This window comes from Amblyomma americanum, chromosome 1, assembly GCF_052857255.1.
Source record: "Amblyomma americanum isolate KBUSLIRL-KWMA chromosome 1, ASM5285725v1, whole genome shotgun sequence".
Taxonomy (NCBI): domain Eukaryota; kingdom Metazoa; phylum Arthropoda; class Arachnida; order Ixodida; family Ixodidae; genus Amblyomma; species Amblyomma americanum.
In genome coordinates, this window is record NC_135497.1 from 493,870,167 (window position 1) to 493,884,165 (window position 13,999).

Consider the following 13,999-nt stretch of genomic DNA (forward strand, 5'->3'; position numbering starts at 1 on the left):
TTTTACCCTCTCCTCATGTAGGGCAGCCTGTTGGGCATTTCCTGGTGAACCTTTATGCCTTTCCTTGCATCTGTCTCTCTGTTTTCAAGAATAAGTGAAGTTTCGATCCTGGCCATTAGATTTATCACCCTGTCAGTATTTTCAAGGAGGTTGCCCTTCCTGAATATATGTGCACTGTAATCATTAACACATGCATGCACGCCATCCCAAATGAAGGTGAACGCACTGATGCATGATCTGCTGTTTCATTTTATTTTGACCTTCAGGGCCTTCTCACCTGAAAAGGAACTTTCTCACTAGTGGCAACTGTATGCTTGCCATACATGTGTGCATAGACATGCACGCATATATACATGCATGTATATGACTGCATGTAGTGTATTAATGTGTTCATGTATGTCAAACACAACATGTGCTTTTCAGTGCTTCAAGATGCACAAAAATTATCTGAAGGCTCACTACAAGATATAACACTATTGGGAATGGGATGTTGGTGGTGCGTGTCTTGGCTTTGCATTCATATATTGTTTCACACTTGTGTAATATTATGGAGCTGCTGGTTACAAGTTGGGGCAAGCATGCCCCAAACTTTAACCCTGCTGCACACAGTACATAACAAAAACTGTCCACAACCTAGTGGTTCATTACAATATTCTTATCAGCCAGGTAATGAGCACAGGGATATACTATGCTGAAAGTGATGACTATGCGATTAACCTCCAAGAAGTTTTGTTATGCTTCTACAATAGTTCATTATAATAGTTGAAAGGATTAATGCTCCACTGTACCTCAGGTTTCTCTTTCCTGTCTGGAAATGGCCCGGGAGGAGATTCTGGCAGCTGGCTCACATCTGCATGCATAGCCTGTTCACTGTGTGCCGATGTACAGGCTACTGTGACCTCTTCATTGCCTCCTGGCATCATTGGAAGAAAGAATTCTATGTTTGGGCAACGGTCACCCAGTGCCAGGTAGCCGAGCCGTCGGCGGTCTTCGGGCGTCAGCTCCGGGCTGTTCGGAAAACAGCCACCAAAAGCCTTCTGGACAGCAGCCTGATGCTTGCAAAAAGCGCCTTGGCTGCCTCTCCAGCAGCTGCAGAAGCCAATGTCCGCATCCACTTCATAAGAGCTGGTGCCAGATGAGCTTGGCACACTATACAAAGCGCCATCCACCTGTACAATGGACTTGGCGAAATCATTGGGCAGCTTCTGCAGCAGGTGCTGGATTGCAACACGGTGGAAGGAGTCACGGTTATGCGCATGCCTCAGCAACCGTGCCTCAAAATATTTTTCCCAAGTTGTGATCGTAAACTCTACCAGGGCTACTGCATTGTAAGCCTTGGTGCGGCACAAAACGATGTTCTTCAGGATTCGTATGGATGCCTCTGAATAATTATTCGTATTATGGCCTCTGGTGACTGTGCCTGCACGGTAGAGGAGCACCCACTCTTGCTGGTGTTGAAGGAAGGTTTCCACTCTCTTTATGAAGGCTTCGTGTTTGTGGCAGTGAAGCTCTTCCTTAGCTGTCTGGAGCTCTTCCATTGTTTTTGCATACAGAATCTGAAACCAGAACAAAAAAGCATATCGTCTACGCATACAGTGGTGTTTTGTATTACTAGCTGCGTACCATTATTTCTGTACCATAACTCGTGAACTCATTTTTGAACTGAATGTCTTTATATCACAAAAGGATTGGACCTATATCTTGCGCAAGTACAAGCTGTTTCTGCATTCCTCATCATCCTTCCTCGATCAGTTAACTTTGCTTAGTTTTTCTCACCAGGGATCCTCTGTCACATGAGCAATCTAAATGCACAAGGAGTCAATGACCATAAAATTTTTCAAGGGCCATACATGTGTGTGTTGCTGTTGCAGATATGAATTTGTTAATAAGAAAGCATGAAATCTGTTGGCTGGCAAAAGATATATCTAACTAGGTAAGCTACATTCGGGACGAACACTCGGCCTGAAGCAGCAGATTAGGAAAACATTTGTTATTGTTGTAAATGCAGTTTTTAATTCACACATGTTCAGAAAATAAAGCACTGCACACTTTGCAAGTAGGCACAATCCAAAGACAGAGATGGGAGATAACACTGTGCATTTCGTTTCAGCCAGAAGCATTTATTTTTTTTTTCCAGTGGTACTTTCACAAACAAATTGTTATCTGTTCTCTTCTCTTTGTGTTGTAGCACCAGTAGGGCATTGCCAGTTCTTGGTTGTCATGAAGTATGCAGTTATGCTTAAATGGGCAAAATCGGCAAACTACAGAGACGTGGCATACAAAAAAGATGGTATTGCTTTGCTTACTTCTGGAAATCTGCGGAGCTGTTATTTTGATGATCGAATAAAAAGTAATTTCTGAAGGAGTTAGTTAAGTCAACAGTTAATAAAATAATGAACAGAAAATTTTCATTTCTTGTTTCAATCCTGTGTATTTTTTCCAATGTATGCTGACCATGTGGTTGTTCTCATGGCTTCTTGACATTATCTATTTGCATTTTCAAACCTCTGTTAAGTTAATCCCCATAGAGTTGAATGGCGAATGAAAAAACTAAAGTTTGGCACCAGCGGATTTCCATTCAGTTCAGTGGCCATTGAATCAAGTGGCAATGAGAGTATAGAAGGTTGGGCGAGTTGATATATATTCATGATTCACAACAGTGCAGCAAACATGGGTGAAAGGGAGACTAGACACAACAAGTGCTTGTTATGTCCAGTCTCTCTCATCTGTGTTTGCTACATTGTTGTGAAGCATGGCAATGAGACTATGTATGTGACAGGAAAAGTGCATGGAATTCTTTTTCTGTCATCGTGAGTATGTTTACCTCAAGGTGTTCACTATATGTGCCAGGTTCTGCATGTTGTACTTACTTCGTTAAAAATCAAAAACAAAATGACTAGTGCCGCACAGTCATATGGCAGTGAAAGAGGCATTTATTTCTTAGAAAGTTGGCTGTAAAAATGAAACACTTGTTTTCTTCCCTCCACTTGACTAAAACTCATGCCGTCAAGACTGGAAAGAGCTCTGTGATCACTGTTTAGAAGTGGGAGGTGATGGATCCTTGCCTTGGGAATCTACGTATAAGATTAGGTCTTAATGTCATTCTAGTTTGCTTGTTAGAATGGTTGTGGTAGCGATAACTCTCATTTTTTGTCTGTCTTTTTTCACTTCTAAAAGCTACATCATTAGGGGTGTGGTTAGCCTCTTTTCATTTGCAGGAATCTATCAGTGCAGGCCAACTTCAGTTTACCCTTAGCGTCCTTTTAAATATTAGCTGTACATTCTTATTTCTGAGTAATGCAATGTTTCAGCCAAAATGGGCATGGCGAAGTGTTTTATGTGCAGAGTGTCTCTCTTTTCTTTTGTATTGTATGGCCTAGGCAGGTAGTCAAATGACAGTGTCTGCATCACCTTCTGAAAAGCTCTCATCAAGTGACGTCGCTCTTCCTTGGCTGCCTGGTTCTTTGTGGAGGTCAGCCAACGCCACTCGGCCTGGAGAACATGAAAGTGGCACAGCAGCTGTCGTGCGCTGGGCCATGTTTCATGTAGGGCATCTTTTTCGGGTCTTGAATTGTCGGTCATAAACACAGCTGGAGCCTGTAAGGTGAAAAGGAACCCATCACAAGCATAAACCAACAGGCTGACGCACTCGTATACACCTCGGCAAGATTGTATTTTAACATTCTACCCATCTGCCAACTCTATGCCCTGTTTTTTCTTGAATATTCTGCAAACACTGTGGCAAGAGGATTAAAAAAAATTTATGCTTACTTCTGGCACATACTAGAGCCTGTGGGTGGCAGGTTTCTAAATGCAGAGACACGTACAGCCCATGTTTAAAATGTTGTAGTGGGACATGTACTTACTGTGTGGACATTAACACCAATGCTGACCAGCACTTCGGCATGTATAAAAAAGCAGTCAATGCTGTTGATTATGATTACTGATTAGCCCATGTTTTGTGAGGGTTTTCCAAATCACACTTTCTGTTCCGAACATGACCTTATCAAAATAACCACTTTTTGAGTTCGATCAGGTCATATAGCCAGGAATAAATAGCAACTCCAAAGAGTTTTCATTTTCTAACCTATCTGCCTTGCAACAGCAGTCAGAGAAGAAAGCATTCTCTACTGTGAAGAACTCTTGGAAAGATAAGAAGAAAAGGATGACTATGCAGCTAATTACATAACTTCTCAAAACTAAGCTAAAGATTCATCTAGAATTCAGGAACGTGCTTGATTTTATTTTTTGTTGTTATAGATACCTCAAGGGTCCTTGGGTGAGAGATTTACATGAGGGGTAAAGCAACAGTCTGCAGCATCAGTCTGCAGGAGTTCGTTGATAAAAACCAAGAACGAGTTGGTGGAAAAATTGGTAGCTTGCTTTTCCTGCATTGTGTTTCCTTTTGAAAATTCCTTGGTGGAAACATGCCTTGAAAGGCAGCGTGGTCGAGAAAATCAGCTAGTAGGCAGATACGCGTTAACCAAAAAATTGCTAATTTTGACATGCAGCTGTTTGTCTGTCATGTGTCCTGGCCTCTATCCAATCTTCTTCGAAAAAGAAAGTTGGTAATCCTTTGCCTGACATGTGACTGAACCTATACCAAAAAATTGTCCAGCTTGTTGCATTATAAATCCAACTTCTCCTGCAGTTGTGTTCGGTTTTAGATATGCACTGTATTTATTCATTTATTTATTCATAATACCTTACAAGGGTCAGAAATGCATTGAGTAAGAGGGACAAGAAGTGGCATATGTACAAGAGAAACTAATACAACATGAGATGGAAGGCAAAAAGTAAATAAACTATTGTACGTGGCAAAACTCAAAGGCAAAAATATACATAGGTAAAAGGTACACTTCGTAGCAGCATTAATGCAGGGCATATGACAAATAGGCATCTAAGAGAAAAATACAGTGGTCATATTAGAAGTGTCAGATGTAAAAGTTGTAAGACGCACAGAAAACCAAATCAAAATACAATATCGTGCCACATCAATCTGTCACCATTGTCATATTTCGGATAGTAAGCCAGTTTGGATGGGAAGTCTTGCAAAAAAAATAATGTTATTCTAATTTGCTCATAATTCAATAAAGCAACAAACCGGGCTGTTTCCAAAGCATAATGGATGCTGGCTTTTGAGTTGCTGGAAGGCCTGTTTGTACCCCTCCCTGGTCTGGGAGCTGTGTATGACGAGTGCAATAGGCACTGCCCCTGCCTTTGTGGCTGTCAGCAGCACCGTTATGGTGCTCCTAGTTTCGTCACATGATGATGTAGAGTCCACGAATATAATGTCACGTGCGGACTCCAGCTGCTGGGCTCGATGCATGATGGGTGTGACGACAAGGACTGCCCAGCTGTCATCTGCCACACTCGTGATGCTGACATCTGTCCCTGCAAAACAAACAAGCATATCATTGAAGGAGCATGAAAAGACTGATAAACATGAGGGTTAGCCTCTCCACCTTTTGTGTTTCTCTTTATGCCCAATAGCTAGCTTTCGTAACATTTTTATGTATATAGGAGAACTCTCTATTACTCACTATGGATTACAGCAGCGGAGTAAAGTAAAATCTGTATGTTTGACTTCACAAGCTTGCTCGCTATAGTTTTTATAAAACCACAGCACTCTGAACATCAGTTTCTACTCCGCACTGCAACTGGTGTGCAAGGTATTTTGAACAAGAGCTTATCACTAATTTTAGCTAGTCACTAATCCTGATGCAGGTGTTTCCACATACCATATTCCAGCTCTTGTACTGGCAGTACTTTGTCTAGAAGATTTTATGCATTTTAAATTTTTATCACAGCATGTTGCCTCTGATAACATATAAGCTTGTTCGAAGGCAGTCTTTTTTATTTGTGCATTGTAAATTTTTATCACAGAATGTTCCCTCTAGTAACACAAGCTTGTTCGAAGACAGTCTTTTTTAATATCTTTGCATCTTAACAGTGCATTTTCAGAGCAGTTTGATGTTTCATGTAAAATGAATGAATTAATGAATGAGCTGTTTATTTAGAAAGGGAGGCTCAAGGCCATTTGTTGGGGAATTGGGTTGCTAAGAAAGGGAAAAGTAGGGGTCTATTGATACATGAATGAAGGACACGGTTGGTTTAGCCACGCTTTACATTGCTTTTTAGAGGCCACTTATCTTAGCATATTTGCCAATATTTTTTGCCAATGCAAAATAAAAAGATATTGTATTGTAATCTCTTGGCGAAAAAATGTTAATAAATAGTTTTAGTTTTTCCTTAGAATTCTAGAGCAGGGCAAATCTGATATTTCCATATTCCTCTTCTGTCCACCGCAGCAAGCGTAAGCGACAAAGTCGACAATAAATTTGTTCTCACTTACTCTAAAAGATAATGTTGCTCATGTGTGTAACTCCCACATTGGTCAGGTCTCTGGACAGTGAACAAGGATTAGCACGTTTTCAGCCAGGAAGTTTATCGCTCTCTTATACCACAGCTCTTGAGTTTCTGGCAGCACTTTATAGATTCTTTGCCTAAATCTATTCATTACCTTTATATCGTTGAAGTGATCAAATGACTGTATGCATTTTTAAAAATAATCATAGATTGATAAGTGCGCGTGATGGAATGCTACCAGCAGCAGTGACTTGCAAAGTCTCCATCTACGCTTACGTAATGCTGAGAATCTTTTTGCACCGCCTGAGTTGGTGCACTGTTTACATGGTTCATTTCCTTTATCATGTCATGCATCAGTTCTCTTGTTGCCTTCAATGCTTTGCAGCTTTCTAACAATGGCTCAACAGTAAATATAAGCCAGTTTGTCAGAATTAGGACTAGTGGGACACAAAGAACCTGCAACTCATGCAGTGCAACAGCAGTAGAGGCGGTGATAAATTTTTTACAGTAGTCATACGAACAGGTAATCCTTCTACTCAAAGATACACAGAAGGAAGGAGAAAATGTATAAAAGCGGCTGTATTCAATTTTATGATGCTTTTGGCTCTTCAAAATGGGTGATGAAGATGTACTTGAGTGTACACATATGCAGTGTATTGCCCATCTACCATTCATGTATATTTCTCAGACAACTTAGAGTTACAGTGAGTTGCATTGTGGCCTCATTTAGTTTAAGGTGTTTTCAGGTAAATAATAATCAACACACATCATTCGGTATGACTTCGTAGACTGACAATAACTGAGGTCACTGTGGTAACAGTGCCGCTTTTAGAACTTTGTAACATTGTAGTGTAGTACTGAGACTATTTCATGGAAATGCCTCTGTTTATGGCTTTTTGTGCTCAAACATGGCACAGGTCTGTCACTACACAGCTTTTACATGTGCAGTGCATTGGCGTACAAGAATAATTTTGAAGTCAGCAATTAACACTGAGCACTTACTGCATTCATATATGCAGCACTGGCTGATGACTTCCGTCGTCTGCCAGTGTTGCATATTTGAGTATGTCAAACCAACTTGCCCAGCAATGCACCCTGCTGAACTTACTCCATGCTTCTTCTTTGCATGAATGTAGGACTCTAATTTATAACATAAATTTTTTTCCCACAGTGTAAGGACTTTCACTGAAAATGCACAGCTAGTATAGCATGGAAATGATGGCCCATTTTTTGTTTTCACAATACACTCTCATGAATAAGCACAGATGCTGGCAATGCGTTAGCTCTGCCTTGCCCGGATGATGAAGAGCTAAATCACTGCAGAGTGTACAGCACCTGTCCAAAGTATTTTCCTGAATGTCTTCCCCATCACACAACTGTACATTACTTACATCTCTGATATGTGGTGATGCAAACACTTATCAGGATTGGAAGCAGTAGCAGAAATTAAAAATTTCAAAGAATAATGCTGGAATTTTTTGGAATAGGTAATCCTGCTTACCTTGGGCTAAATACCTGGGCTTGTTTTCCTGCAGCTTTAAAGACGGGTTACCCTGGGGTCCATATTTTTGACTCCGCCATTCCTGGTGCCACCGGTAAACACTCCTTGGTGGTGGGTTGGCCATGGAATTTGCCAGCAGGGTGTTCCCATTTGGTTTTTCAGTGAGAACCCTCTCATGGTGGCTTATTTCTTGAGCTGTCGTCATTCCATCTTCAAAATATTCTTGAAAAGCAGCTCTTGTTTCTTCGCTGGGTCGAAGAAGTCTTAGTGAGTCAGCTGACTGCAGGCTTTGGTTGTGTTGCGACACCTTCACAACGGCCTGTAGAGGTGTCTGCCGGCAGAGGAACAGGTCATTTTTCATAGTGTCGCGATTCACTTTTTTAATCTTGATATCCAGCTTCGCTGGGCACGAGGTGTTGCGGTGTGACGATTTGTCACGTGGATTATGCTGGCACCGCCACACCTTGTGGAAGACCATCCTACAAGAACCAAAAGATGCCACAGTCAGTGCACACGTGCATAATGTAGGCCTTATGAGGTTTGGTAATGACCTTAACAAGACAGTCTTTATGTAATTGTGCAAAGCAGGCAAGCCAAATTATTTGAAATGAATCCAGACACATCAAGGAGTGTAATAACTGAGAAGGCCTCTGCAGGGCAAAAAAAACATGGCCTAACAGTTTGCATATGGAGCAAATTATGTGCCATTATTTAACATCATACATGATATATGTGTGATATATGTGCCTTGTGCCTTTGGGGAGAGCTAAAATAAATAGTGCTCATAAGGCATGCTTATTATGAAAAGTTTTGAGGAATTCTGAAATTTTGAGCCAGGAAGGGATTTCTTTGTCCATACTTCAGTACTGTTTCATAGTTCAGTATAAAATGTTATTACAGCCATAGCTTATTATATTTAATGAACAGGTAAAAATTCATAACGCAGTTTGCCAAAATCCTTAAACGAACGAAGTCAACTTTTTGGACAAGTTTAAATTATTGGCATATTCTTGCACACCTTTCCCTATGATGACAATAACAATAGGAAAAATGGGGGTTTCAGCAAGGATTTACATTTTGAATTTGCAAAGAATGTCAAGCCAGAACAGATGGTGGTGGCACACCGAGATAAAAGTTAGAGGCTCTGGTGGCAGTCAACCTATGTCGCCTGGAGAAATTATTACACTTTATGAAAGAACTGAGCACCATACAGAGGGTTATTTTCATCAAAAGAAACTTTTTGAAGCTCTGTTCCTCACTCCATGTTAGTTACCTGAAGGACACGGGTTCTATCCAAGCCACAGCGGTCGCATTTCAATGGAGGCAAAATGCTAGAGGCCCGTGTACTGTGCAGTGTCAGTGCACTTTAAAGAACCCTTAGGTAGTCACAATTTTCCGGAGCTCCCCAGTACGGCGTCCCTCGCCTCAGCCGTTTTAGGACGTTAACTAAAGTTCTATAAAACCAAACCAACAAACAAAGGACCAACCTTTGCAAACGTTTTTATCATCACAACATAACATATATACAATATATACGTTATATTTATTATACAGTATTCCCATTTGGTATGGCGCTCGACAGCGGAATCCAATATTAAAGGACTATAGACACCTAATTTTGATGGCATGTTTTCTTCTCTACAATGATGCGGAAGACACTACTACGCATGAATCATCATTCAATATTCACCTGCAACTGGTAAATAATTTATAATCAAATTTTTCTGTCATGCTGTGTCGGTTTCAATATCTGAACGATGGCTGTGATGTCAAAAAGTGCTTTTGTGTCACGTGAGGCATGGAAAAATATCCGTATAATCACTGCTTCATTTTTTTAATTTACTGCAGTGCTGAAGTGAGCCTTCCTCAAGAGATGAAATGCCAACGAATGTAGAAGCAGCAATTATATTGCAGTTTTTTCATGCCTTACGTGACCTGTAAACACAAGTTGACATCACAGTCCTCATTAGGCTGCTGAAACCGAAACAGCACGAGAAATAAATGCGATTATAAATTATTCAGCGGTCGTAGGAGAATAACACGTGGTGATCCATGTATAATAATATCTTACGCATCATTACAAAGAAGAAAACACGCGCCCAAAATTTAGGTATCTATACTCCTTTAACAAACTTCTATTATTGCAAAAAAAATCTTTTTTGAAAACCTACCTTATACAGAGCACACTTAACCTGTTTCAAAAAATATAATCTTCCTAAAAATCAGCAGATCTATAACCGAAGACGATAAAACAATTTTATTTCAGTTCTTGAAAACATTGCATGACATTAACTGAAACAGCAAACTTGCAACAGTCTGCATCAGCACGTCTAAATCATCATACAGATGTGTGGAAAGTTACCAGCTCCCGTACTAATTATGGTGATCAAAGGCTTCAGTGTCACCTACCCAAAGTTCTAAACAGTTGTCACAACAGAGGCAAAGAAATTCTCAACCAAACTCCGTCAGAAATCAAGTTGCTCATGAACTCTTACCTCTAATCAATATGTTCATCACACTTAATTGTATATATTTTAAGCTGCATTATTAAGGCGAAAGCCTTTAATGGCTCATACTCGCGGTGTCCATTCGTCCATCCGTCCGTGACACTCTTCATTTCGATAAGAAAAAAAATCTTTGTGCGCGATGGGATTCGAACTACCATACTCCCATTCCGCAGCTTAGAGTGCTAACGACTACTCTACTTCCTGCCAACGCACATGTAGTTCTCCTTGTCTACGTCGCTGGAGAGTGTTTGCAGAAAGGCGTCGAATCAGGCGGATGCCTCCCAAATGCCCTCCAGTGTCTCCAGCATTTAAGATCCACAAATAATTGTGTACTTAATTAACATCTTAACTACACATCAGTGACACCGCGCTAAAGGCTATCGCCTCACCGCACTTTAGGTTAACAAAGTGCCCCTGAATTTTTTAGTCTTTTTTTTAAAGAATCAATTTTTTTATACTTGCATTTATACATTGTTTCGTTGTATTGAAGCCATTACGATCTGTCACCCTGTGAAAGTGCTCCATAAAGTGTGTATATGCCTTCTGCGACTGTTGCTTGTACAGTAGTCTAGGGTTCCTCAAGCTGCTTGCATGCAACATCGGCTTCCTCCATCCTTGAGAATGGACGGACGGACGGACGGATGGATGGATGAATGGATGGATCTTCATAAAGCTCATGAAGGGACTTTATATCAAACAAGCCTGAGACATCAAAATTCTTGAGGTTATAATTGCGAGAGCGCTCGACTACTGGCGGAGGACCCTGTTGCAATCTCGACCGCGGTGGCCGCGTTTCGATGGAGGCGAAAGGCGCGCGTGTGCTGTGCGATGTCAGCGCACTTTAAAGAACCCTAGGTGGTTGAAATTAATCCGGAGCCACCTACATATACATCCTGATTTGAATAACACGCATCACATTTCGTCATGCCAAAACCGCAGTTTCGCTTACCTGGTGCATTTTGTTTGGATCTCGCAAATCCAGGAGGTGTTAGTGTTCGTGCTATATTGGCGCACCCACAGTTCTGCGGCTTTTCCATCCAACAAGTTGCAGCGGAGCACCTTCACATCACTAGTGGATGACCTGCAATCTTCCACGCACTCTAGAGCGCCGGCGGCCGGTTCATCCCCCTGCGAAGATGTGGATGGCCCAAGGTCCATGGCGCACTTTATGGTGCCAACTTTATTGTCATTAAGGGATGCGATCAGACTGTGCAGGTCGCTGTCACTCAGCTAGGCGTAGCTGTCGGCTTACAGAAGACACACCACGGAGAACTTGCAAACTTTCGCGCAATAGTTTAGCGCGCGCATTTCAACGCTTCAGAAGCGGCGCGATGTGAAGAGTTTCGGTTTCGTTTGTGTCATACTCTGCGAATGGTATTTTGCGCACTAGTACGATTTATGTACTTATAACTCTGAAAAAAAATTTGTGCGTGTTATATCAGAAACGTTTTTATTTTATTCATCTTTTAACAAAGAGGACGTCTATAGTTGCCTTGCCTAATTGACGCATCGTCTAATATCCAATCCAATCCAAAGTTGAAGTCGCCATGATGGAAAGGAGTGAAAAGTGGCGTCGGGTTCTTCATGCTTTTGCCCGTTTGCTTAATTTGGGAGTTAATCTGAAGTAGAAACCAGGTTATTGTCAGTATATTTTGTGGTAAAAACTCAAGGAAATCTGTGATGGGACGCAGTGCCGAAAAGGATTTGCGGCGGGCAAACACGGGCTCTGGTGAGCTCCAAGATGATGATGCAGTGTGTCTGCTTTGTGCACAAGACGCAGCTTGCTGGGCCTGCATTGCCTGCCTTGGTGTCCTCTTCTTGAACGGGAGGGCAAAACGCCTCACATCAACGGTCGTCCCATACGTCGGCGGCATGTTCTTCGCAGAAATCTCGCAGTTGAGTACGATATTGCGCGTCGTAAGTAGGAGCAAACCGAGCCTTACAGTTGTTTACATTGCCTTACTGCTAAATGTGCGGACAAAGCATTGTACTCGAGTTGAGGCTGCTGGTGCATGTGATGGTTAGTTTGCATTTCTTTCAATCTTGAAACAGCAGACATGGAAAAAGACGCCGCACTTGTGAACAAATATCACGTCTTGCGTCTGGAGTAAACCTGCTCTTGTTCACGATGCTTTCTTCATGGCCTAGGCGATTGTGAAAGATGACGTGCCTACACCTGTTTGCTTCAGTACTGCTTTTCCGTTGATCGTGTTTACATACAGTTTCAGCCTCGTCAATGGTCTGTATTATAAGCGTTTCGCTGTGACTGGCTGTGACTGTTCCTTCGATTTTGGTCATCATTGACTGCAGCGTGCAGGTGTTTTTATTTACAAAATTATTCGCTAACAAGTGCATCTCTACTGTGCACAAAAGCTTTTAAACTGTCACCTTGAACAGGCCATGTTGTCATGCTCAAGCAACTGATCGTCTTCATCATAGAGTTTCTAAATATTACCTAAAGGGAAAGCTGGCGCCACCGTTTCTGCGAGTTTCTTAAAGAAGTATAGATACCTAATTTTGGTGGCATGTTTTCTTCATTGTAGTGATGCATAAGACTACTCCGTTTCATAGATCAGGTGCAACGCTGTGAAAGGTACGGAAGTAGTCCGCACGGAAAAATAAAGGGAGGCATATTACTCAGCGTTTCTTGTGTGGTGTAGTGTTCTAAGGCACGAGAAAGCGACAATGTGTCGTCAGCAATAAGAGTGCATTTAATCAAGCTCATGACAAATGTAACATGTAGTAAGTCTGGAGGCAAAGTATTTGATATTTTCTTCTCACCACAAGGAACGCACTACTTTTTGGCCACGGATGCAGGCAGCACAAACAACAGGAATAGCTTTAACACCATTGCACTTTATGTATAAAACTGTATATATGGATAATCACGTGATATTTGCTTGCAACTCTTAACAAATTTACAATTGAATATTTCTGTCATGCAATTTCGGTTTTGGTTTCAACAGCTCAGTGATGTCAAAGTTCCGGATAGGCCACGTGAGGCGTGCGAAGACAGCAATAAATTCGCTGCTCCTTCATTCATTATTTCGGTTCTTGAGGCTGCTGGCTTAGCATTGCAGTGAATTAATGCAACGAAGCAGTGATTATATCTGTTTTCACATGCCCCACGTGACCTATATGCAACTTTGACGTCGGAGCCAGCATTCTGACAGAGAAATTCGAATATAAATTATTTTGCATACATAAGTGGATACCACATGGTTATCAATGTATACTTACTTAGTTGTCTATACTCCTTAAAAGAGCTATTCAACTATGGGGATTGCTGAGGCGACGAGGTTTCTCAGCCTCGCTACTGTTAGCCATAAAACATAACTACGACTGCAAAAATAAATTTTAAAAATATATAGCAAGGAAACTTCATATTACAGTCAAAGTGACCCATAATAAAAACTTTATATGGCAATAAAGGAACAGAAAAGCAAATAGCTGTAAATGAGCACTGAGTTTAGAGAGGGCTTTTTATCTTAGCAAATATAGTTAAAAAATTTTTGCTGTTGGTAGGTGCACTTTTCCGAAGGGTGATTGAGGCTAGTGGGTCATTCACATATGAGATTCCATTGCACAAAATGAAGGGACAAGACACAAGTACAAGCCACAA

The 13,999-nt window shown here is 41.3% G+C and overlaps 1 protein-coding gene across 2 annotated transcripts; it reads right to left on the reverse strand.

The window, feature by feature from the left end:
* Positions 1-3,191: 3,191 nt before the first annotated feature.
* LOC144105319 (uncharacterized) lies at positions 3,192-7,972 on the reverse strand. Of its 2 annotated transcripts, XM_077638462.1 has the most exons (3): positions 7,871-7,972; positions 5,105-5,394; positions 3,192-3,597 (listed from the first exon to the last, which is right to left on the reverse strand). In XM_077638462.1, the coding sequence occupies exons 2-3, from the start codon at positions 5,327-5,329 to the stop codon at positions 3,271-3,273; spliced, it is 552 nt and encodes a 183-aa protein (XP_077494588.1). In that variant the 5' UTR covers positions 5,330-5,394; positions 7,871-7,972; the 3' UTR covers positions 3,192-3,270. The 2 variants fall into 2 exon arrangements, with proteins under 2 accessions (XP_077494588.1, XP_077494584.1); XM_077638458.1 differs by lacking the exon at positions 7,871-7,972 and having other exon boundaries at positions 5,105-5,452.
* Between the last annotated feature and the right edge of the window lie 6,027 nt (positions 7,973-13,999).

Coding starts and splice junctions, on each gene's coding strand:
- LOC144105319 (XM_077638458.1), bottom strand. CDS start 5,413: ATGCTTGTTTGTTTTGCAGGGACAGATGTCAGCATCACGAGTGTGGCA. Junction 3,598..5,104: donor TATGCTTTGGAAACAGCCCG/GTTTGTTGCTTT, acceptor TTCACCTTACAG/GCTCCAGCTGTGTTTATGAC.